The 26,771-nt window shown below is 39.5% G+C and overlaps 2 protein-coding genes across 2 annotated transcripts in view; one reads left to right on the plus strand and one right to left on the minus strand.

Annotated features, from left to right (window-relative positions):
- The window catches only part of LOC118423141 (probable arginine--tRNA ligase, mitochondrial), an 8,240-nt gene extending 7,540 nt beyond the window's left edge, over positions 1-700 (minus strand). Inside the window, exon 1 of the mRNA XM_035831148.1 lies at positions 572-700. Within this exon, the coding sequence (XP_035687041.1) occupies positions 572-607 (36 nt within the window). The 5' untranslated portion in view covers positions 608-700. The remainder of the gene's footprint in view (positions 1-571) is intronic.
- Positions 684-23,370, plus strand: LOC118423137. The gene is made up of 26 exons (XM_035831141.1): positions 684-1,176; positions 2,525-2,716; positions 3,287-3,445; positions 4,236-4,425; positions 4,941-5,166; positions 5,456-5,597; positions 5,753-5,941; positions 7,262-7,447; positions 7,918-8,109; positions 8,610-8,789; positions 9,168-9,320; positions 9,789-10,063; positions 10,396-10,531; positions 11,025-11,216; positions 11,772-11,969; positions 12,380-12,568; positions 13,058-13,647; positions 17,194-17,329; positions 17,647-17,865; positions 18,029-18,175; positions 19,111-19,293; positions 19,749-20,263; positions 20,499-20,685; positions 21,172-21,325; positions 21,825-21,963; positions 22,308-23,370. Exons 1-26 carry the CDS (start codon positions 700-702, stop codon positions 22,396-22,398), a joined length of 5,637 nt encoding a protein of 1,878 aa, XP_035687034.1. The 5' UTR covers positions 684-699; the 3' UTR covers positions 22,399-23,370.
- The last annotated feature ends 3,401 nt before the right edge of the window (positions 23,371-26,771 follow it).

Here is a 26,771-nt window from a genome sequence, read left to right on the forward strand (position 1 = left end):
AGGTCTCATTGATGTATTACTCCGCGAGTGGGTACCCTAAAAGAGATCCGAGCCAAAAATGAACGTCTGCACGGACGCATGTTTTTAGCGGTGAGAAATTCCCTTTTAGCCAGCGGAACTGATCTCAAAAGTTAGATTGGTGAAAGCTTATATTTGTAACTGAAGAAATTAGCAGGTAAAGTTTTGCAGCCGCGCGCTAGGTCGGAGGTACACAGTCGTGGGTTCTGAGTGGTGCGGTTGTACAATAGCAGCGAAAAAGTGCCTTTTGTGGGGATTGACTAATCGTAGTTTGTAATTGCTATAAAAAAAGTTCCTACGTATAGTTTACATTGGCAATTTTTCCCACGATGTAGGGTAAATGTGCTCGACATAGAATGAAAAATCTGCTGAAATTTCACGTAGCTTCATTATGAACGCGCCCATTTAAACCACGAATTAATACATAGAAGTCTATGGGAAGAAGAAACTCATCAATGAGGCCTTGACGAAACGTACGACTAACATGCCCCTCCCCCTTACAACGACTAAATCATCTGTTGACAGGTAGGCAAGTAAAAGTTAGCAATCTTACCAAACCGGCGATCGCTCTTCTAAAGTGGCAAGCCATTGTATGTCCTTTTCGTGGTGTCACATTCGTTGGAGAACTAAATACGAGCAAACAAATCGAATCACATGTGATTTTTTACTCCGGCGGGCGCCATGACACCGGAAGTACGTTCCTTTCAACCGGAGGTAAATAAGGGAAATCCCAGAATGACGTCATTCCTAATTCAAAACATGGCGGAACTTGTGCGAATAGCGTTTCACGTCTCCTCTTACTTTCTTCTCATTTCTACGATTTTCAGGGAAACTTGTGCAGATCTGAACACTTTCCAAGAAGCGACAGACTTCATAGAAGAGAAGGCGTCAAGGATTTGTCAAGATTTCGCCGACAGACTGCAGAGTTTTGACGTTTCTAATAGAACTGATTTCGGCAGGTGCCCCTTTTCACCCAGAGAACCGGCACATGACGCGTTCGCATCGGGAGATATTCTGCCCGGGTTGGGGGATAATGCAGACTATGGGAGACAGATCACGGAACGAGCTTCTTCTGTTTTCTACTCGGAACAGATCGCGGCGGAAATCCGGCCTTGGGAGCAGGAAACGGCGAGGCGCTTGTCTCATGTCGAAGATCAGGTCAGTCGTGTCCTAACTTGTTTCTTTGTTTCCAAGAGGACAAATAAATTATGATAACATGATAATCATCATTGTACTACATATTCGTGCATTAATAATTTATCGCGATCGACTTGACCCAACATCGATAGGGTAAATAAGAAGTTTGTCATTTGGAGATAAAATACCAGACATCAAATTGATCAATGAGGTTTCCTGGGAAGAACAAACATGGCGAACAATCTGCGATAACGAGAACAAACACTTGAACAGCTGTCAGACGCCAAAATAAACGATTGCGTAACTCACGGTACCGTGTTGCGCATGTAAACAGCAATGTTGCGTATCTAAAGCTTTAGACCATTCCCGATATTTCTTTGATAACCTAACTTGAGTATGATAGAATAAATTGTTATTTTGTAAATAATTTCGTCAAGATGGAAACAACTTCTCATTTACAGGATTCCCTGTGTGTCATTGTGTTTCCCAAAAGAAAAACATATTGTCTTGCTGGTGTTGTTGTTCTTCTTCTTCTGTATGTTGTGAATCAATCAGAGCTATATATAGAACTCCCAGTGATGTCAGCATATTAGTTATTACTAGCATTGGCTGTTGTGTACAGCAAATATGAACAGTTACAAGTTTGCAAATAGCAAAACCAGTGTATTGGTAATTGCAGGTTTGCGATGGTAAGACTTGTATTGGTTTCATGAAAGGCAAATTACTTGGAGGGAAACAGTCCGCATTTAGTTGAAAATGTTGCCTTTCTAGTTGTAATAAGTTTAACACCTGCCAGGATATAACGTCGGCTGATTACTTAATACATGTATTGCAATATTAACATGTACTTGATGTATACAATTCTCAGCTGTCCATGATGTTAACATGTTTTACTTCTCCCTCCATACAGAATACAGACTTTCCAGGATACCCTTCTAGTTGTAATAAGTTTCCCACCTACCTTAACTGATTACATGATGTCATGTACATGCATTAGAAAGATACAATGTACAGTACTTGGCATAAATGATTCTCAGCTGTCCATGATGTTTATACATTATAATAATAATAATAATAATATCGGGTGTATTTTGCAGCCAGTAGGTACCCAAAGTGTGGGTAATGAGGCTGTTTAATGTGGTCGAGGCACCTCCTCGAGCACGGGACCCCCGTTTTACGTCCCTCCCGGAAGACGATTTCGTGGAAAGCTTCGTGAGGCTACAGCAATCCGGACGTCCTTGGTTGGTCCCCCATCCAAGTACTATCCGGACCGCGCGTTGCTTAACTTCCGAGATCGAGGGATCGGGTGTACCAACGCGCCACGCGGCCGTAGCTATATTATGTTTACTTCTCCTCCACACATGTACAGGCCCTGCAGGATACCCTGTGTCTAACCGGTACCCTGCTGCCCAGCTGGGAGGATGTGTATACAGGTGGACAGGGCGGTGTCAGGTGGACCAGGTACCTGGATACCAGAACTGGTCTCAGCCGGATATTTCCTGGGATCACCATGTCTCCTGACCAGTCCAGGAACTTAAGTATGGATGCCAGACTGAGCCAGGTGGGTATTTTGTTTTTGTTTATTTATGTGGCTCTCGTTTGGAGCACCTGCTACCTGAAACAAAGAACAAGAAGAATAAACTCCCCCTTTTTAAGGTTGATAGCAACAAAAAAGGAGATGAATAAAGCTCTGCTTTTATTATGTATAAACAATTAGTGTACTGGGCTATAAAGGAAAATCCATGAATTAGATTATCAAGTTTGATTATATTTACCATTTTTGTAGGCTGCCTGGCTGTAGTAGTTGTACTTTTACTTGCCAAAAGTTATACTTTAGTACACACAAAATTGTTACAATACAGAGTGACACATATAGCTAAAGAAGCTTATATTAGACTTTTTTTAGACTTATAGGTCTTCAGGCATTGATGCAAAGAAAGGCAGGTGCATGCATAAAATGTATTAATGAAGAGTGAAACCATGTTAACATGCCTGTCAAGCCCATTTGCGTAATGAAGTAATGAAACAAGATTTCCATTCAGGGTGCTGTTTTGAAATCAGAAACAGGATATAGAAAATGAAATTGCATGTAATACTAAACTGTCCCAACTGTTGTTGTTTTTCTACCTAGGCATATGTGCAGATGGTCTCCCCTCAGAAGGATGTGGTGATTGTTGTTGACATCACCATGGTAACCCACCAGTCCCTTATGAGACAGGCACTGTCAGTTCTCATCCAGACTCTGAGCCCCAGGGACAAAATAGCAGTCATCATTAATGGGGACCTACAGGTGGGACATGATATAATTATAGCATCTTCAATTATTTTTTTTTATTGTGTGTTCCAAGGTTGTTTTGAGGGATGACAATTGAATATGTGACTACTAGCAGGACAGAATACAGATTTTTTTCAATATATAGCAAATAATTTTACAGCAATGGAGAACGAAAACATGGCAGATATTTCAAGACAGTGTGAGAGAAAGTGCAAGGTTTGAAACACCAATATGAGAAAAACATGCTGTACCCAGAACAATGTATTTTTGTTGGGTACATGTAACAGTATGGTTCCTGATATGAATACTAATTTAGCATTTCCCCATACAACAAGATGTCCTGACCTTCCTTTAGCATGATAGGCCCTGGGTTTTTATCGTTGTCAATGTACATTATTCACCATCAACCTGATAGCTGGAGAAACTAGTGAGCTGTAAAGAATGCTAATGCCTCAAGTTCAAAGTACTGTTTAATGGAGGCAGAGCCTATTTCTACTACATCAAAATGTAGTGTCTGTATGTACCTTCATTTTCTTTTCACTGATGAATGACAGTAGATGCTATCTGAAATGTCTAAATAGATATTGTATTATTCAGCAGTTATTGATTTAACTTCAATAACAAAAATCCTGGATGACTGATCTTGACAAACCTAATGTTTTTTGTAATCCTGAAGATCCTACTGTACGTTGCATTTTCTGAAATAATGAGGGGAATTTGATATGTTTTTTTCCCTTTAGTAGCTACACTAGCACTGTTATGTATAAAGCAGAACTTATAGTGAGGATTCCACTGTCTTTTACAGCTCTCACAACTGCAGCAGGTGTCTTTACCCTTCCCTTTGTCAGACTTATTGGACAAGATTATTCCTCATGACATGAGCCAGGAAGATACCAAGTCAGCTCTACAGGCAGGGGTGGCAGTCCTGCAGGACAGCAGTGCCTGTATGAAGGCAGTCCTGTATCTAACAGACCATGCAGTCGGCATGGAAACAGGTTGGAATCAAATTTACATATTATTGATAATACTAGGTGGCATGTGACTCCATTTGTGCCATGTTGGATTACAGTATGTGTCTGTTTAAACCAAACCTGCTGCAGTAATCCAGTTATCTACCAACATGATTGCTAGGGGGATTCAAATTATAATTATTATGACATCAAAGAAAAGCCTCTGTAGACATTATTGATAATATCTAACAATAGTAACTTCTTTATGTTGTGCCCTGGGCCCTAGATATTCATTTCAAGATGTTGTTCCCAAATAGTACATGGCACATGAAATATCATTGTTGATTTTTTCCTGGTTTGTAATAATTTCCATTATCACATTTTAATAAGTGTATATTTGCTTGATACTCTATCATTTTCAAAAAAAGTTCAGCAGGTTGGTATATAGGATACAGGAGAATTTGTTTCTGAAAAAGAATCCTCCTACATTGTACATCCAATGTTCTGTTATCACAATTGTTTTTTATTTTATGCTCATCTTATTCTTAATTTTGTTTCAGTACAAAATGTCCTGATGGGACTACCAGAAGACATCCAGATTTTCACGTACACCTTCAACCCCAGCATCAATCCCAGAATCCCCAAACACCTGGCCTGTGCCACCAATGGTTCATGGGAACCCATCACTGATGATGTTACCATGGTGACCAGACTGACAAGATATTATGGGATGCATCATCCTTTTAATTCAAGTGCAGCAAGATGGACCAGTATTGTTCCTGACAGGTATTACATGTTGGGAGTTTACTCTGTTACTTTGAGCAGTAGAAGAACTTTGTATCGTCTTGACAACTTTCCATGTGTCTGTTTTATGTTGCACTTAAGTCGAGTACAGAAGCCTCAATGATGATTATCACAATGTACTTTCTATTTAAGGTACTTCTTCAGTGACACACTACTAGGGATGTCAAGTGCGCTAACTGTAAATAGGAAAGCATGGATCTTTCTGTCATTGTACATACAATGTACAATGTATATCCTTATCTTTTATGCTTATTGTTTGTGTCTTCTCCAGGTTATCAGCTGGTAACCTGTCATCACGTTGCTGTGCTGTGACACACCCGACATTACATGACCCCCTGCGGAGTTTGTTCGGTGTCCTCTGTGTCGACTTATCTGTGAACAAACTACAGCAGGCTAGGGCTACTGATGTCAATGTAATTCTCACAGCTTATAATTGAGAATATTGGAGATTTAGGAATTGTATCAGATCAGAGTATCATTATTGAATGACACTTGCATGTATATATTTTGCTTTAACTGGTCCATGCTGTCTGTAAGTGTAACATTGACTTTAAATCATTATCTGCAGGTTTTAGAAAATAAAGCATCAGTGGGCTCAGCATGTCCTGTTCAAAAGTACAGTAAGGATGAACTTGAGCAACTGCGACCAGTGGAGTCCAAGTGTGGCCATTTAGAGGTGACCACAGGAGGGGAGCTGAGGGAGTTTATAGAGCGAGCTGTCAGGACAACAGCAGGAGCACTAGAGACGGCTGCTCAGGTGAAGAACATATGTTATAGTTACCCTGACTGTATACAGGAAATGTCTGAAATAAATCTATAGATTGTCCAAAATTGAAAACACCTGTCCAGGTCATCTTTGCATTGCAAAAATGTTGCAAAAGTTGGTAATTGACTGGCAATGTTTCCATATCCCAATCTTTCCATATTTCCGTTTTGAAAGTCCTGCATGATCAAGGAATATTCAAAATAGATCTTCCATTGATGACTGATGAAATATTTCATGATTAATGAAATATGGCAAACTAGGAAGTAATGTGACTTTGCTGTTGGTTTCTTCCTAGTTATGATACACAATACATATATTGGTTGCTGCACGCTTTGTTACATTACTCTTCACCTCCAGCATTACTGTTCCAGGTACCGGTAGTGAAGCTGCATCCTACAGAGAAATCTACATACTACCACAATAAATAAGTGTCACCTCTCTTAGCAAAAATTCCTGCATCAACACACTACTTACCACTCCTGTACCAATAGTACACCAGGCATGGTACCTGACCAGCGGTACCACTAACACTCACCTCCAACATTGCTGTTTCAGGTAGTGAAGCTGCTTCCTACGTGTCCCTACATCAACACACAGTATAACCCCTGTACCAATAGTACACCAGGCATGATACCTCACCAGTGGTACCACTAACCTTCACTTCTAACATTGCTGTTCCAGGTAGTGAAGCTACTACCTACATGTCCCTACATCAACACACAGTACGACTCCTGTACCAATAGTACACCAGGCATGGTACCTGACCAGTGGTACCACTAACCTTCACTTCTAACATTGCTGTTCCAGGTAGTGAAGCTGCTACCTACATGTCCCTACATCAACACACAGTATGACTCCTGTACCAATAGTACACCAGGCATGATACCTCACCAGTGGTACCACTAACCTTCACTTCTAACATTGCTGTTCCAGGTAGTGAAGCTGCTACCTACATGTCCCTACATCAACACACAGTATGACTCCTGTACCAATAGTACACCAGGCATGATACCTCACCAGTGGTACCACTAACACTCACCTCCAACATTGCTGTTCCAGGTAGTGAAGCTGCTACCTACATGTCCCTACATCAACACACAGTACGACTCCTGTACCAATAGTACACCAGGCATGGTACCTGACCAGTGGTACCACTAACACTCACCTCCAACATTGCTGTTCCAGGTAGTGAAGCTGCTACCTACATGTCCCTACATCAACACACAGTACGACTCCTGTACCAATAGTACACCAGGCATGGTACCTGACCAGTGGTACCACTAACACTCACCTCCAACATTGCTGTTCCAGGTAGTGAAGCTGCTACCTACATGTCCCTACATCAACACACAGTACGACTCCTGTACTAACACCACGCCAGGCATGGTACCTGACCAGCGGTACCACCAGCCAGTCTCCAATGGTACCAGTAACATCCACCTGACCCCACAGGCCAGGGCACTCTACAGAAATAGATCAGACTCTGATCCATACAAGGTATGTTAGAGATGTTTATATCCTTTCTTATCAGTATCATAATTTTTATTCAATCTGTTGATCAGGGATGATGGAATTATAATAGTTTCAAGCAAATAAGGGGGTTTAAGGCCTGGTCTGGAATCAAGAGATACTATACATACTGTTTGAAAATCTATCTGTCAGGAGATTTTGCAACTTGTATGAAATGCACATTCTCTCTTTTTTCATAGGTTAACATGTATTCATTGTTTTGAAAACTGTGTATTTAGGGATTTCAAGTCAAAAGACAGTGGTTTAGAAAATACAATTTAAGTTGTTTTAATTGTTTTAGATGTTCTGCATCATTACTCAGCAATTCAAACTCAGTCAGAAAATTTTCAATTTGGTTCCTATTTCATTTTGGTGGTGATGTTGACATGTGCACTATTGCTTAAGCTTGTCATGATTCTACATTGAAACAAACGGAAAATATTTTGCTGTATGTCCAGGCTCTGGTAGACTCGTTATGTGTGTCTAGTAGTGCTGAGATAGACTGGGTCTCAGTCTTCCAGCAGAACAGTGGAGCCAGGTGGCAGTTCTTCATTGATGGCCCAACAGGCTACACCAGGCTATATCCAAGTGTCAACGACCTTCCTGAGTCCTGTCAAGCAGGCAGTGGTGTTGACCCAAGGAGCCAGTCGGTAAGAGTGGCACTTTCTGTGGTGCTGAAATCTGTGCTTTTAGGAATTTCAGATGATCCCCTTCTAACGTATTGTAAATCAACAGTGAGCTTGTGTTTTGTTCATTATTCTTCTTAAAGAAATGTTCAGCTTTACTCTGACCCAAGAAGCCAGTCGGTAAGAGTGGCACTTTCTGTGGTGCTGAAATATGTGTTGCTTGGAATTTTAGACTATCCCCTCATATTCATAATTTATTGTAAAATAAAACAGTGAGCTTGAGTCTTGTTCATAATTTTCTGAAAAGAACCATGAACTATTTTCCAATTTGACACCATCTAATCTGGTGGCGGCTTGAAAGTACTGTTTTTCAGTCCATTCAAACAATTTCTCACAACTTTGGAGCAACCAAAGGATGTTTAGAAATGAGGCACATTTCGTAAGAAATCTGTGAAGGAAAAACAACTAAAATGCCTGCTGTTGGTTCTCTTAATGATGTATCCCTCTGTTTGTGGTGTATGCAGTGGTATGCAGGTATGACCTCACCAGCCAAGGATGTGGCCATCATAGTAGACCCAGCGGTAGACTACGGTCTGGACATCCTGAAGGCTGCAGCCAAACTGGCTGTCAACACCATCTCCAAGTACGACACAGGACAGCTGATTGTTGCTAGGCAACAGCTCCAAACTGATGGCTTTCAGCAGGTCAGTACTGGAGGATTCTAGTTGTTGCTTAGAAACCTGGCATTTTATTTTGTTGTTTGCACTCTGTCTCATTTTTCACTCATTCTCTTCACCCAATAAGTCTTTAGGTATCAGAGCATTTCAGATCAAACACTATTTTACACCTATCTTTCCCTGTCAGTGTGTTTTGAAAAAAAATTAGATTGAAGCTGTTCAGGCAAAAAGTCAAATTTTTGTATGGGAAACTGCAGTTTAACTTTTCCAGAATGTCTTCTACCAATAGATAAACCTACAAGTTAATATCTCAGTATATTTCAGTATATGTATAATTGATAATATATAATTCAGTATGCCAAATGTTGATTTTTAATGGCACCTTATGACATGTCATGTGTGCAGGGAACAGAGACCAACAGACAGACATGGCTCCAGGCTGTGGACAGCATCATGTCACCAACACACAGCAGTACACAGGATCTCATCTCAGCCATCACAACCGCCATTGGTCACTTCAAAACCAAGCATCAACAGGAGGGCACCAAATGTTTCCCTGTGAGCATTACCATTGCCTTGCTATAGAAGTACAATTTGCTACTAATTACCTTCAAGTTGTTCAAATACAATTTAATCTCTACAACTTGATTTTAAAAAATGGAGATTTACTTCTATACCTTTTGAGTGACATCGACCAGTCTTCTTTAGCATCACTACAATGAATGACCTGGCAGAATAATTCAATACAAGTACAGCTAACTAAAAAAACTGGTCGAACAATTCACTAACTCCTAAGGAGTGTATGCAAAATACTCAAATGTAAAGTTGTACCTTCAGGCTGATGATCTTTTTGTCTCCTAGCTTGGTCCTGCCACTGAGTATTGTTTTGGTAGCAAAAATTCAGTAAAAAAATCTTATATTTCAGTTTCTTGAATTCTTGAAATTCTTGATCTAAAAAGGCCACACCCTCATTCCCAAATAAGCCAAACTGTGAAACAGATTTACAGGTTTTCACATCTTCTTCAGGTGCTGCTGTTGCTGACCAATCGCCATCTCGACCTGGCTGTCCTACATGAAACAGCACGGGAGAACACACCACATCTCGGTGTCAGGGTCTTCACCTTCACATTTGGGCAGCTTGCTGATGACCCGGTTGCTAAGCAACTGGCATGCGACCACAAAGGATCATGGGCCATGGTGAAGACTATGGAGGACCTGCATCAAATCAGGGAATATTATGGGATGTTGAGCCCAGGAGAGCATGTTGGGAACGTTCTTTGGAGTGAAGCATACAACTTTCAGTAAGATTTTATTTTACAGTCAAACTTACATGTTCTGTGAAAAGGACAGTAAGAAAATGATCCTAGTAGGCATCTTAATGCATGGGCCAATAAGAAAAAGAAGCTAAGCAATCTCGTGGTCCTATTGCAGAGATGGTCACAGAGATACATGTACAAGTCATGTAGATGTACATTTTTGCTAGTTCCAAGTTCTGAATTTTTCTTTGAAGATAATTTTGTCTTAAAAGTTTTTATTGACTTAAGAAAAAGTCATAAGGGAAGGAGTGAAGGAAGGACTTTCCATATGTCCCTAATAGTATGTACAATCCTTCTGTTCTTTTTACCCTGATTAGGTATGATGGAGACGTCCGGGGCACCACAGGCTGCCTGCCTGTGTACAATGTGTCCAGTGAGTACCTGTCTCTGCTGGGACTCAGCTGTGTACATGTAGATGAGATAGACCTGCAGGGGCTCACAGATGGACAGGACGTAAGTTACATGTACCAAAGGGATAACCCATTTTTTTTTCTGAAGCGATTGGCTATGGTTTAAAAAAACTTGTATACGTATCTAGGAAATGATAGGTTGATGTTTAAATATTGGACCGTTCATTTTTTTCATGTACGTCATACTTTGAAAAGCATATAATTTTTCCTTTTCATTTTATTTTCAAAATACATTTAATGGATAAAAAAAGGAACATCGTCAAGTAATTTAGGACTGTACAAAATGTATTTGTATGAAATGTCTATATAGTACTTCAATATTGAAATGTACAGCTCTCAGAATACTGTATTAGTACTGATACTAACTTACTGGTAATATGATGTGTGTTATGCAGAAGGGCGGTTATATATATATATATATATATATATACCGGCTATAGATACAGATGATATTAATTCACAGCAACTATGATATTCGGGGGGAAATACTACCGGGGTATTTCATTTGGATTCAAAATTGACTTGCTTATCCACAGATGTTTGCGGAGCTTACGGCCGCCTCCACCAAGCAGTGTCCAACTACTCCATTCGATGAGGAGGATATCCAGAAGCTGCGCAGTCCGGAGGCCAAGTGTCCGGCCAGGATCAGTCTTACGGCCACCGAGCTGAGGGGTCTGGCAGAGCAGGCGATCAGGCAGGCAGCTGAGGAGTATGAGATCGGATATGTGGTCAGTGCACTGAAATACACAATCACAGGTTCATTGTAAATGGGGAAATTCTGTAGAATATTGGAGTTTTCCTTAAGTTTGCACAACCAGGACTCTCTCCTGCTTACATTTCTATGTCAGTGTACACATCAGACATTTTCAATGTCCTATGTTCTACCAACGTGATGAAAATATTATCGGAGGGAAATTCTGTGTTGGTAATGAAAAAGATTTGAATACCTGCAAGGGCACATGTTGATGATCTATTACACATCTGTCCATTATGATGACCTGGATTTGAAGAAAATATTCATAGTAGAAAGTTGACTACTATACTATAGAAAAGATTTCTAATGGCGGGATTATCGCAATTATTCAGTTGACCAAGAAAAAGTGGCAACAATGGACAAGTGGTCACTTATGTCAAAAACATTATATTTCTTTATTAAAACCATACACGTTAAATATGTTGCAAAATTCTTTAGATAACAACCATAAAATTTGAATGTACCAAGTTTATATGAAATCTTGAACTGTCAATGAATTTGATAACAACTGTTTTATTATCCCTCTCAGGTGGCCCAGCAGACCCCAGATATCTGCCCCTTTACAGGTGACTTCTACGACACCTGTAAGAAGCTCCCCCAGGGTTTTCAGACAGTACTGCAGTTCCAGAGAGAGGTGTCCATGATGTCTCCTGCCTTCCACCTGCCCTACAGTGTGGATGTGACCGTTGGGGACCAGACAGGTCTTCAGGACTTTGTGGATAACCACGTAATTCACTTTTTTTGAGACTGTAGTGTGTTTTTTTTTTTCTGAGTTGATTAGAAAAAAGGAGGTTTTACTATGTTTTGAATTCACAAATAGAAAACAAGTGTGTAGTACAGTAATGATATGAAGTAGACATATTTGCTGTGTCATGAATTTGTGGTGATAAGTTCATGGCAAAAATATTCAAAGTAAAATAACAGTGGCTGTTGTACATTTTTTACTACAGCTCAGGTCATTTTATCCACTGTTTTTATCATTCGTTTATATATTATTTTCTGTGCAACACCACCTGCCACACTAGCTGCACCTTGTTTCCCAGGATGCCGTGTGCCATGAGGCACTTTGTCCTAGCTAGAAGTAGAAGTAGAAGGCAGGGGATAGAACCAAAATGTTGAACTGTGTTCCCCATGTAGACCCTGTACCAGTCCCTGTGTGCCAGCCTGGGTATGGACAGTACCTGGGAGGTGACACTCCAGCGGAGTCAGTACATCGCCTGGCAGTTCTACGGAGACCAGACATCCAGGTTCCTCCGGATCTTCCCTGCACTGAAGGAGACCCAGGAACAGTGTTCCAACAAGATGACTGACCTACCAATCAGAACAGTAAGTGGTATTTCATGTTAAGTTGAATGTTTAAGCGTTTATGTGTTGTCAAAATGATAACTAATAACCTCATTACACACTGCACAATGGAAACATTTTTTATGTAATGCTGATGATGTAATATGATGATGATGATGTGTAATGCATTTGATTCTTATCACCTATCTGAAAGCAGAGGTATTGTGTGTGGTCTGTATTTGTATGTCTTGGTGTGAATCGGTAGATGTTTGAATATTGATGAGTGACAGGATGAGGCAGAAGATGTGTAACTGGAGACTGGCAGGATAGATAGGTTGGCTTGGCCCGGGTCCAAAGTTGGTCCCTCAAGTCCCACAGGCTGGCAGAAAATGCGTAACAGAATAAGTGACAAATTCTCATATCAAGTAAAAAAAAAAAGAAGGAAATTCACAAAAACTCTCAACATTTCAATTTTCATGGAGGTATGAGGTTTCTTTATTAATTTTCTTACCTTGGCTTGTGTTGATACAGTGGTTCTCCAGTGCAGCGAGCAGTCCCAAAGATGTCATCATCATCTTGGATCCCCACTACGCTGAGAATCTCTCCCTCCTGAAGACAACAGCCAGTGCCCTCATTGCTACCCTGACCCGCTTTGACTATGCCAACATCCTCACAACATCAGGACAGCAGTTTGTTCCAGGGATGCTGAGAGCCTATGGAGATGTCCGAACGGCCATGATTCAGTTTGTCAATCAAACAGAAGTTGTGGGAGACACAGATCTCAGGCATAGTTTTGTTAGCGTACAGGGTATTGTTGATCGCGCACTGCAGTCAAGCAACACCACTCACTGTGTGACAGCAGTGGTGCTGATTACCGACTATGTCGTCCTCCCAGGTGTGTTAGAGCACCTGAGGGGAAAAGCATTCCGCATCTTTGCGTACACCGTCGGACCTTGGTCGGACCAAACGAATGCAAAGAGAGCGTCGTGTGAGAACATGGGGACGTGGACTCATGTCGCAACTGTAGAGGACGTTTGGACAAAGATTGCTGATTACTACAACTACTTCAGTATGAATGAAAAGACCAACAATGTGATCTGGACAGAGCCCTATGAAGACAGGTAAGACATGCTATTAGTAAGTATAGTTGGCTGCAAAATATCTTGTTGCATATAGTATGTCTCCATTATTCGTCAGACATTTACTATAATGTCATGTATATGTGATCATATATCATGTGATCATTGGTAGCATTACCTTTCTTGATATTGATATGCATTTTTACATTTTGTGCCTCAGACATTAATTCTTTCTGATTCTGCTACACCAAACTCAAATACCACAAAATAATTTTAGCAAAATTGGCAAATGAGTTGTTTACATTAAACAAACAGAAGTCTCTCAGATTATCAAATAATATACTATATGTAATAGCTTGACATTTCATGACTGTGTATTGTAAGCGAAGAGAGAGATTTTTATGTAGAAATTTTGAAGGAATATAATAACTCAAATGAACACATACTAATATTTGATAGGATTTTATGAGCTGAGCTACCATTATGTTTTTTAAATTTGCAAATTTAAATTAAAAGCTAAAATCAGTTACACCTCATAATCCACCACCATCTTCTTATTCACCCCGTGTGTGTATACAAATTATTATGCAAAAATAATGTCCTTGACATAACACAAAAGTATAGCAATTTTTACTATATGCAAGACAGTACATAAATAAATCAACATGTTGATTTAAATGTATCATTTACGCTACTGGTTCTAAGGTTAAACATTCTTTGATATGCATTGTTTGCAGACAAGATTGCCTTGTTTTTAAGACTAGTCCAGGAAATCTGAATTTCAAAGATCATATTATAATTTATTTTGGACAGCATAAAAACAACTAGTTTATCATAGGGAAAAGCCAACTGGAGAAACATGGAAGGAGCTTGTTGTTGTCGCGCCTTGCTCGCTTTTTGCGTCTTTTTTACTGTGCTTGGAACCACAAGGAACACAAAATGTCCCGAGTCTGACAGATTTTCTACAGCAGCTACTCAGAGGTAAGTTTGTACAATGTATATATGAGAAAGGCATGGATAATGTGTATATTAGATAATCTATTGATTTTGTATTGTATATGCAAGTTATAGATTTTAAATTTTTGAGAGTAAAAATATACAAGAACACAAAGATTTGTGTAAAACATCCTTGTATGAACAGATTAGGCACATCTTATCATAGAGTTATTTTCATGGACAGCACATATTGCGTATAATCTACATGTATGCCTTTCATGATATTGAGCACTTGACGGTGCAGATACTTGTGCATGTGTTTATGTTCTATATAGCATTTATATTTTAACTTAATGAAGAAAATTTATATGTTGAAAATTACCTGGCTTTGAAACACAAAACTTGTTTTATCCATAGACAAAATGTCCATTTGCAAGTAAAAGATTGTATTTAACTTAAACAAGCATTTGAATCACAAAGTTTATCTGTATAGTAAAAGAATTAACTATGTAACTTGAATTGTATAATTTGCTACATTTAGTATATGTTTGTTCTAATCCAAAGTTGTAGGGTAATCACAGTGACACTGTCTATCTTTCATTTCTTTTTAACAGAAGCTGGAGTTTTGAGTTTAGTTCTGGCCAGCAAAGGCCTGGAGATGCTATCTGGTTTGATATGAATGGCGGTCTCTTTTCGTATGAGGATTTATTGCAGTTCATGAAGGAAGATGATAGACTTGCCTGGCTGACAAATGATACAAGTACCAATGGTTGGGGATCTGCCCAAAAAGAGGTACATCTCCTAGACATATTATTAAAGACACGTCGAAGGAGAGGATGAAAAGTACAAACTTCGCCTGGGATCATTCAGCGGAAGTGAAAACCTGAAGGATGCTATGAGTGTTCACAATAACAGTGCCTTCAGCACTTTGGACAGGGACAATGATAAAGCAAATAAGAGACACTGTGCACAACAGTTCAAGGGGGGGATGGTGGTATAGCATGTGTCTAACTGTTATTGCCAACCTGAATGGGGCATATGTGGATGCCAATACCTGTCCCAGCACAAAGATCCAAAAAGCTGCAATATTGTGGTTTGACAAATCTAAGAGTTATAGAACAAGGGGACCCTATTACTTAAAGGTTTGCCCTATGAAGTACTTGGAAATGAGGATTGCTCCAATTACATAGAAATTGTAGCTCCAATGGCCGAGAGTCCATCTCAATAGATCAGTCAGAAAATCATGTTTTGGTGACACTTGTTTCCCAATTGTTGCACATTCCTTTTATATATCTTTGAACTTACGTACATGGATTTAATCATATCAGATATATATTTTGCGCATTTTATGTAAAGATTTTATTTTGAGTTGCTGCTTTCTTTTAAAACATCAAAATGCACAATGTCATTTAGTAAAGCTGAATGAATGTTGATAGCAACTGCATGTAGCAGAGAATACCCTAAACTTATGGTCGTTATTTATGTTTGAATTTATTCAGAAATCCTATGATTTCTACTTTGTGTATATATGTATATGTAACTGATTCAGTACTTTACATAAGAATCTTTCTTGTATTTTGAGGCGTAATTGAGTGCAGAAAATACTGTTTGATGTAGAATTGTTCAATAATTACACAGTCAACTTTTAGTGATGGTAAGAAAGATCAACCTGTTTTCTTTTAAAGCCTGAAAATGTGTTTCTTGATTTGCTACTCCCATTTTTATATTGAATTCAGTGTTGAAAATAAACATGGTGAGACATTCCGATGTTAAACTCTCATTATTTGCACGGTGACAATATTACATAGCAGTGCATTGCACATGGAGGTAGATGGATCATTTAAATCACCTACATGTAAGTCATGCATCTGTTAACACAATCACTGGACAGGTACTTGCATGTATATGACTATGAGGCAGTGACAAAACAAGCAGTAAGTTGAATGAAGATTTGATAATGAATTAACAGTAATATTCATAACCTCTTTAGTTTCTATGGAGTAGAATATTGTTGTTATTATAAATAAATGGAAGGACACCAAACATATTTATTAGCCTTTCAAAGAAGTAAAAAAACTGGTGAAAGTATAAACTAAGTGTTCCATCCTGTAAGTATGTAGGAGTGGTTAAAGTATGAATTATGTGTTCCTCCTGTAAGTATGGTAACATGTAGGAGTGGTGAAAGTATAAAGTATGTGTTCCCACTTGTAGGCTTTTAGGAGTAGTTAAAGTATAAAGCATTCTGTTCTCTGCTGTAGGTATGGCCTGGGTGAGATTGTGTCAGGGTGCCTGCTCGTGTATAAAGTATGTGTTCCCTGCTGTAGGTATGGTCTGGGTGAGATTGTGTCAGGCTGCCTGCCCATGTATGAAGTATGTGTTCCCTGCTGTAGGTATGGCCTGGGTGAGATTGTGTCAGGGTGCCTGCCCATGTATTAAGTATGTGTTCTCTCCTGCAGGTATGGCCTGGGTGAGATTGTGTCAGGGTTCCTGCCCATGTATAAAGTATGTGTTCCCTGCTGTAGGTATGGCCTGGGTGAGATTGTGTCAGGGTGCCTGCCCGTGTAAAGTATGTGTTCCCTGCTGTAGGTATGGCCTGGGTGAGATTGTGTCAGGATGCCTGCCCATGTATAAAGTATGTGTTCTCTCCTGTAGGTATGGCCTGGGTGAGATTGTGTCAGGGTGCCTGCCTGTATACGACATACAGAGTGAGTTCCTGACCCTGCTGGGGGTCACATGTCTGGACCTGACCAAACAGAGGATACTCAGCTTCCCTAACGATGGTGAAGAGGTACTTTTAAATTAGTATTCACCTGTTTCTAACCTTTTTTATATATATATAATATATCATATATATGTATGTATGTCAATAGAACCTTGGCTGAGATGGTTGTCCAACCGTCTTTTGACCTACAATAGATTATTTTGATTTCAGTTGTGATTAATTTTGATAATTACAACACAGTCAAAATTGTATTTAAAAGACTCTACAATTGAGTCTGATACATTCCTCAAATAGTGTTTCATGAGTATGCCTTGTGTGCACCAAATCACTATATTCCATACATAGCTTTTCATAACTTATAACCATATTCTTCACTTTTCTAGGTATTCAACTCAATGCAGTCGCTGTCCCAGAGAAGATGCCCGGCCAGCCAGCTGACAGAGACTCAGATAGAGAAGATCAGGAAGCCTGAGGCAAAGTGCAGAGGTCAGCAGGTCACGGGAGCTGTTCAGGGGATGGAGGACTCACTGCAGAGGGGTGTGGTTATAGCACAGAAGACTCTTGCACTGGATGGACAGGCTTGTCATGGGACAGCTGACCTGGTACAGTGCACATCTCTTTTTTCTTTTTGTACTGCTAAGCCCCTATGTTGTATGACTGTATGCTCTGAAAAATCAAGATTTTTCAAAATCGAGATGAATTTGATGTGATAAAGCCCAGCTGGCAATCAAGTGCATCATTTTGGCTTTTCCTTTTCCTACTCAGGCTGCTACAGACAGCTGTGACATCACTGTTGGACAGAGGACCAACTCTAGCCTGATCCTCTCCACAGATGACCACAGCAGGACCAGTAATATGTCTCCTGGATCACCACTCTACAAGGGACTGTGTGTCTCAGCCACTCTTATACAGGTATGGTCTTCCTAATGACCAGTCCCTGGTACTGAAAACACCATCCTTGTCTCTAGGGCTGAGAACACCATCCCTGTCCCTTAAAACACAATCCCTGTCCTCAGCCCTGGTGCTGAAAATACAAGTCTTGTCCCTGGTGCTGAAAATACTAGTCTTGTCCCTAGTGCTGAAAATACTAGTCTTGTCCCTGGTGCTGAAAATACTAGTCTTGTCCCTGGTGCTGAAAATACTAGTCTTGTCCCTAGTGCTGAAAATACTAGTCTTGACCCTGGTGCTGAAAATACTAGTCTTGTCCCTAGTGCTGAAAATACTAGTCTTGACCCTGGTGCTGAAAATACTAGTCTTGTCCCTGGTGCTGAAAATACTAGTCTTGTCCCTGGTGCTGAAAATACTAGTCTTGTCCCTGGTGCTGAAAATACTAGTCTTGACCCTGGTGCTGAAAATACTAGTCTTGACCCTGGTGCTGAAAATACTAGTCTTGACCCTGGTGCTGAAAATACAAGTCTTGACCCTGGTGCTGAAAATACTAGTCCTGTCCCTGGTGTTAAGGAGTACAAAGTACACTACATGGAAAAAGACCTTCAACTTAAGTGTCCAGTCAGGCCAATATAACAGTCCCCTTCCCTTATTACACATTCAAATTTCTGTAGTACTTGTAAGTTGTACATGTAGGTTGCTGTAATGGGTAGGTACATCACTAATAGTAGGTCAAATACTAACAACAAATTTTTGACATTCCTGAGATAGTTGTGCATGTGTCAGTCATCTTCTGAAGGAAAAGGATGTCTCTTAGATCCTTGTTGGTAGTTTGATCTGTTACAGTCTGCTTAAAAACTCGTGATATTAAAGTCATTTGACAGCATGGGACAAATGTGACCACACCTTTACTTGAAATGTATTGGCAAGCTCCAACTGTATTGTTTCCCCTCACACAGAACTGGAGAATGACCCATGACAGTGTTGAGACATCCCTCCCCATCCTGCACCAGTACTTTGTGTCGAACCCGTCAGAGTTGACCAGCCACATCAGGGTGTACCCAGGGGTGGCCATGTCTGGGGACCAGTGCACAGACACAGGCAGGCACAACATACTACAGACTGTGTTGGCTGAAACTCAGGTAATGGTTAATTTGGTGATCTCTTTGTTGATGTATGACTTATGTGTAGGTAAGTTTTCAGTTATAAGAATAGCAAAAGTTGCATTGCATAGTTGCCATGTGCCAAACATAACATTGGTTGTACTATATTTGTTTTTCAACATAAAACAGCCATGCAAACTGTTGTTCCAATAACTCTTCATTTGCTAGAACTAGAGCATCACACATAATATTAATGTGTCATTTGGTCACTTTATGCAGGGTATCACATGGGTCTCTATTCTTCACTTACAAGTAAATGAGTGGTGAATACAATACATTACAATCTGTACCCTTTAGAAATCCTTATTGTTAGTCTGATTTGCCCTTTGATTTTGATCTTTGTGGCATTACAATTACTCTGACAGTCGCATTAGTCATTTTGGCATTAGAAAGTCAATAGTCTACTGAATGACATCTTTTTCTTTCTCTTGTAGAGCAATGTTGGTGCCTTTCTGTACCCCAAGACAATGGTGATCATCCTCCACAACACTAGAGCAGCCACAAAATCACAGATGGTCCAAACAGCCTTGGATCTCACCGACACACTGTCACAGTGGGATAGAATCAATGTAGTCACCAGCCAAGGGACTGTCTTTACTGGCCAAGTTGTAAATGCTGAGGAATCTAATAAGGATATGATAAGACATTATTTACATGACATATCTGCGCTAGATTCTGATGTTGACAATCTACTTCACAATGCGGCTTTGCTGTTTGAAGCCTCTACAGATGTGTGCAATGGACTGTTGTTTCTTCTCAGTGACAGTGCCTTGACTGCGGACCATGTTGCTGCTGTTAATGTCAATGCTACTGTGTTTGTGAAAACCTTCGGTGGTTTGGCCAATCAGGATTCCTCTAGGACTGTTGCCATGGAAATAGCCTGCCAACATGGAGGATCATGGGAAAGTGCAGATGTACCAGTAGAAAACTATCTGCAGTTTTTTCCCAGGTTAAACAACATTTTTCTTTCAATTCTAATTGTAGCTTCCTGAAATTGTCTCACTGGCTTTGGTATATACATCTATAGCAGTAGAGTTGTGAATTATAGAATAGGATGAAGACAGTAATTGTGTATTTTAGGATAACTGATTCAATTGGTATACTAAGTCTTGTACATCAAGCCATATCCTAATGCAGCAATTTGGTATACTTCTTCATCAACCATGTATGCTTCTTTCTTACAGGAGTTTTGAGAATGTTAGAGACCCAGTCTGGTTCAACAGATCACATGACTTCCTAACATCACCAGACAGTGAACCAGTCATGACCGCCTGCCTACCAGCCACCCGTGGGGGCCACACAGCGGGGTTCCTGTGTGCAGAGAGTACCAATGTTCATGAGCTACAGGGTGGGATGAGGCCATTATCAAAGGTAAGATTATATATTGTATGTGTTGACCTGTGAACCCAGGTCGATGCTACACATACCCTCTATCTACATTTTAGATAACATCATTAGCATGTATAGACCTAAAATATGTAACGCAGGCTCACCTTTATCCATGGGGTACCCTAAAAGTATATCTGTTTTTATATCAAACTGCAATATCTTTTTATATTTGGGTAACATTTATCTGTTGTGATATCAAACACCATCAATCAAGATAATATCCCTAAACACCCTGTTTTTGAAAACATTGAATATACAATGTAGCTTACCGTTTGGATGAAGGTGAAGAAACATTAATATGCCCAGCCGTCAAACCTTCACTAGTACCATGGCTAGCAGACATATGCCAAGAGGATTCTATGCTGGACTTTGAAGTGAAAAATTGTAGCCAATTAGAATTGTGTTCATTTTCGAGACCTTTGTATATACAATTGTATTGTATTAAACTTTTGATGGCCGACCCTACAGGGCCGTACACAGTGTAGGAGAACAGAACTGAGTCAGGACCAGAGGGAGACACTCAGGAGACCAGAGGCCAAGTGTAGTAAACTGTCAGGGAAGGGAACAGAGGCGGAGGGAACAACACTAGGGGTTACCCCTGAACCTGGGGTGCCTCCTACAGGTGGGGAACAGTACTGCAGGGACCAAGAAAATAATAAATGACAAGCAGATGTGTTTGCATCATCAAATATTTTGGATCAGCATCCATTTCTCAGAGAAAGACATGAAATTATATGAGAAAAAAATATATAATTTCCTTTTAAAATTAATCAGGTCACACATTTTTTGGCAGGTATCATGTAATACTACTGAAGACAGTTTAGCCTGTCCCAAAATCAACATTACTTGTTTCTAAGTCATCCCCTCATATGTATGTATCTGTCATGTACACAAACAAGACAAACTGTAAAATGCAAAACTTTCAACACAAAGGTATACATGGATCAAAATTTCAATGACCACTGTGGCCTTCTTCAGGATCAATATAAGCAAGACATATAAAGCAGTACACAAAATTGTTACTCTCTATTTGACTGTACATTATACATGTTAAAGACTTTGGTGTCATATTTTGGAGACATTGTGAAAAATATTGTCTATGATTCTGCATCATTCTACAGGTGGTGCGGGCATGGCACCTGGTAAGATCATTGCCATAGTGATCGGGTGTCTCCTGATCATCGCCCTGGTGGCAGGCCCTCTACTCTGGTACTACAAGAAAAGGAGAAATGACAGAGTTGACGGCTTCCTCAGACTAGAGTAAGAAGTCTATGATTACTATTATAACAAATTGTATAAGAAGTTCTATGTACATGTAGTTGGTATTTCTTGAAGTTTATAGAATTTTTACATGTTGAAATCAGTTGCTTTAAGTGAGCATTCTTAACAGAATTGTGTATAAGACTGAATATTATATGAGATATTTTTGATGCATAATATAAAAAATTATCACCTCTCATTTACACGCGAATCTACATTTGTTCCACAAATAGGTACATACATCAAAAATATTATCCTGTAACTGTCTAATTTGTAATTTTTTAACCATAGACTTTTTTTCAGTTAAAACTGAAACTAATGAACATTCCTGAATCTCCTTGCAGCTTCCTGACAGATGAGATTGAGCTGGATGGTGATGCTGATGAGGTGGACAGCAGCACCACAGCACCGCTACTCACCAACCAAGTGGAGTAGCTCAGCTGGCGGTGCTGTCTTACTCCATTCTGTGCTGTTTCTGCTGTCAACCTTCTCAGTATTGTTGCAATTTTCATGCTTTGTATTTACAATCCAGTGGCTGTGCCTCTCTGATTATAACTGGTGGTTATTTAAAGTATAGTGAAAACTTGTGCTGCTGTTTCAAGACAAAGAATGAACCAAAGTGTAAAGACAAAATAATCAAACTGTTGCCTAGTCTGTTATGATGCATTTTGCAGCCAACCCTTGTCTCACCACACTTACAGTTTGCAAGGATCTTTAAGTTAGGAAAAGTGGTCGTCTAGGAGGAGTGGTTGCGCATGCTTGGACTAATACCCCAAAGTTTAACATTAGATTCTAACTTTGTTCAACCACATCTATCTGATCTCTACTGTGGTTTTCTATTGAAATATAAAGATTACAGTGTGTATCAGAAAATATTGTTTCGACCAATTCTCCTGGTTTTGAAATGAAATCAAGGCTAGCACATGCAGAAATCTTCCATTTGAAATGGGCAGCTGCTTTGCTGGGTACCGATGTCAATCAAGCTTGGCTGTTGAATGGGGAATGAAATCCCCCTGGGCACTGCAAAAAGTGGTGGCTGGTGGGGTAAGACATTTGGCTGCTTAGCACAGGGCATTATCTAAATATGCAAAATAGGATGAAACTGTAATAATTTTGCTTGTGACTAGAGGTGGTTGGCTGCACCTATTGGCTTATATTACCAGTCAGGATTTACTATTGTACAGACAATCTATCTTTAAGTTAAAGTGCTGTAGCCTTGTTGTCTAGAAAATGTCACTAAGTGATAAGTAATGTGCCTAATATAGATATGCAGCAGGAAACACAATCAGGTGTAGGCTTTAGAATCATGTTAGAGAAGAGAAAGAGAGAAACTGTAGACATGTGTAGTATAATATGTGATAAATAAATAGTTTTTAAAGAAAGAATTATCTACAATTATCATTGAAAATCAGGAACATTAATATAGTCTTGGAGTGGCTCCTGTTCTTTAACTTTTTGCAGAGAAGTTAAGTAAGAAAATGTGCTAAATGTTTAGGGAACTGAACTCAGTTATTAGCTAATTTTAATGCTGTGTACGATATGCATGGAACCTTAATTCAGTGCTTCTCAGATAGTTTACCTGATGACAATTGATTTAAGAATCTATCATTCATCTATGAAATTGATTATAAAGGTATTGTATTTTGTACATATATTTTGTACATAATTCAGTATTAGGCCTATTTATGTATGTCTGACAAAAAAGTACAAAGCCCAGTTTACAAATTAGTGATCTCATCTTTATTTTTCTATTCAAGAACAATCATGTTTTAAAGTTATGTAATGTGTTAATGTTATGTCTCTTAAAACTTCTAAGCAAGTCATTCTCATTCTTGTGTACTATGTTCTTTGTACCATACATGTACATAATTCATCTGTAAACTTTATGTACATATTGTTTGATAACACATATCATCTGCCATGTTTTTCATGAAATATGATTGATCCATGTATGGAGCTGATTTAGAAGCAACAAAATAATAGATTCAAGTATGGAGCTGTACTTATAGGGACTATGTTTCTAGCTATTATCAGAATACCCATTTTAAGGTAATGTTATTCTGAGTAGTCAGAGAAGAGGATGGTTATATTCTCAAGACTACCAATTTTTCATGTAAATGTCTGTTGTTGCCAGGTCTTATAGGCAATTTTTTTTCTTACAACTATTATATCAAACTCTTAGCTTCATTTGAAACGAATTGCCGGTATTTCTTTGAACAGTTCCTTGATAATCTTTTGACTATTTTCATTAGTCTGCTGGTTTTCATGTTTAGTGATGAATGTAGAATTGATGCTAACTTAAAAGGACACCACTGTTTAGTATTCATCATGACAGACCACAAACTAGAGTATTAGTAGTCCAGTATATGTAAACTATTTTCTTCAACACGGGTGATATAAACTAATGGTCAAAGAATCATAATTGTTGGACGTGTAGACACTGCTATAATTGTGAACATTCCATCGCCCTATCCTCACTTGAGATTTAGACAAATATGATTCCACTCATTCCAGTATACCTATCTAGCAACAAGATATTAATGCTTCTGTCATGACATGAAACAATTCAAGTTCAAGCAGAATTTAAACAGACTACATCATGGCATTGTGTGCAAAAATATCGTCTCTTTGTGATTTAGATACATAGAAATTATTTTGCACTATGAAGAGGTAATGATACCAAATCTCACCGCCTAGAATACACTCTTAGCAATGTTGCCTCTAAGCACTACCCTAACCCTAACCCTAGCGGTTAGTGCTTAAGTCATATCTCGGCAAGTAAGCACTTGATTTCAAAACGGTTTGCAGATTACAAATCTGTACCAACATACCTTTGTAATGATACCAAGTTTGACCGCCTAGAATACACTCTTAGCAATGTTGCCTCTAAGCACTACCCTAACCCTAACCCTAGCGGTTAGTGCTTAAATCATATCTCGGCAAGTAAGCACTTGATTTCAAAACGGTTTGCAGATTACAAATCTGTACCAGCATACCTTTGTAATGATACCAAGTTTGACCGCCTAGAATACACTCTTAGCAATGTTGCCTCTAAGCACTACCCTAACCCTAACCCTAACCCTAGCGGTTAGTGCTTAAGTCATATCTCGGCAAGTAAGCACCCGATTTCAAAACGGTTTGCAGATTACAAATCTGTACCAACATACCTTTGTAATGATACCAAGTTTGACCGCCTAGAATACACTCTTAGCAATGTTGCCTCTAAGCACTACCCTAACCCTAAGCCTAACCCTAGCGGTTAGTGCTTAAAGGCATACTACGCAGTTTTTTGCGCTCAAATTTGAAATATTCTAGAATTATGAAATATCAGATTTACTACTACTTTTTGTCACTTTTTGACACTTTTGTGTCATTATTTCACGTTTGCAACGTAAAGGATTAGCCTACAAACATTCCGCTCTAGGCACCCTGTAACCTTGTGTCCCCCCAAGTTAGACCCTCCAGGTCTTGCTTGCCACCCGTAGGTCCCCCGGGGTGGGGTAATCAGTTAGCACATGCATGGCAGACTGCAGATAAAGAACACAATGGAGATCTTCTTTGGATCTTCTTAGCATATAATCATGAACTTATTAGTCTATTTTGTAGGATATCAACAAGCTAAGGTCATATTCCCTTCAAAACTGCAAGAAACCTTGTACAGAAAGCTAGTCTACTGTACTCAGAGGAACTGTCAACTGGCCCCCCACTGGGAAGCCAGGCTGATAAGCAAGAAACAACAACACACAGAGGCAGTAACCAGCCTGTGCCCATCTGTTTCTTGGAAGATCACAATTTTTATACATCATAATGTGGTGCATTGATGTCGCAGCATCTCTCCATGAATATTGGTATGCAATGCTATAGGGTTGATTGAGCTAACAATGTAAAGAAAAAGTAGGAAAAGCTACTTTTTGTTTTGTTCAAAAAATCCCGTAGTATGCCTTTAAGTTATATCTCGCCAAGTAAGCACCCGATTTCAAAACGGTTTGCAGATTACAAATCTGTACCAACATACCTTTGTAATGATACCAAGTTTGACCGCCTAGAATACACTCTTAGCAATGTTGCCTCTAAGCACTACCCTAACCCTAACCCTAACCCTAGCGGTTAGTGCTTAAGTCATATCTCGGCAAGTAAGCACCCGATTTCAAAACGGTTTGCAGATTACAAATCTGTACCAGCATACCTTTGTAATGATACCAAGTTTGACCGCCTAGAATACACTCTTAGCAATGTTGCCTCTAAGCACTACCCTAACCCTAACCCTAACCCTAGCGGTTAGTGCTTAAGTCATATCTCGGCAAGTAAGCACCCGATTTCAAAACGGTTTGCAGATTACAAATCTGTACCAACATACCTTTGTAATGATACCAAGTTTGACCGCCTAGAATACACTCTTAGCAATGTTGCCTCTAAGCACTACCCTAACCCTAACCCTAACCCTAGCGGTTAGTGCTTAAGTCATATCTCGGCAAGTAAGCATCCGATTTCAAAACGGTTTGCAGATTACAAATCTGTACCAACATACCTTTGTAATGATACCAAGTTTGACCGCCTAGAATACACTCTTAGCAATGTTGCCTCTAAGCACTACCCTAACCCTAACCCTAACTCTAGCGGTTAGTGCTTAAGTCATATCTCGGCAAGTAAGCACCCGATTTCAAAACGGGATGCAGATTACGAATCTGTACCAACATACCTTTGTAATGATACCAAGTTTGACCGCCTAAAATACACTCTTAGTAACGTTGACTCTAAGCACTACCCTAACCCTAACCCTAGCGGTAAGCGCTTAAGTCATATCTCGG

The sequence above is a fragment of the Branchiostoma floridae genome, chromosome 9 (genome assembly GCF_000003815.2).
Source record: "Branchiostoma floridae strain S238N-H82 chromosome 9, Bfl_VNyyK, whole genome shotgun sequence".
NCBI lineage: Eukaryota > Metazoa > Chordata > Leptocardii > Amphioxiformes > Branchiostomatidae > Branchiostoma > Branchiostoma floridae.

Coding starts and splice junctions, on each gene's coding strand:
- LOC118423137 (XM_035831141.1), top strand. CDS start 700: ATGACACCGGAAGTACGTTCCTTTCAACCGGAGGTAAATAAGGGAAAT. Junction 5,942..7,261: donor CACTAGAGACGGCTGCTCAG/GTGAAGAACATA, acceptor TTGCTGTTCCAG/GTAGTGAAGCTGCTACCTAC. Junction 9,321..9,788: donor AGGGCACCAAATGTTTCCCT/GTGAGCATTACC, acceptor CATCTTCTTCAG/GTGCTGCTGTTGCTGACCAA.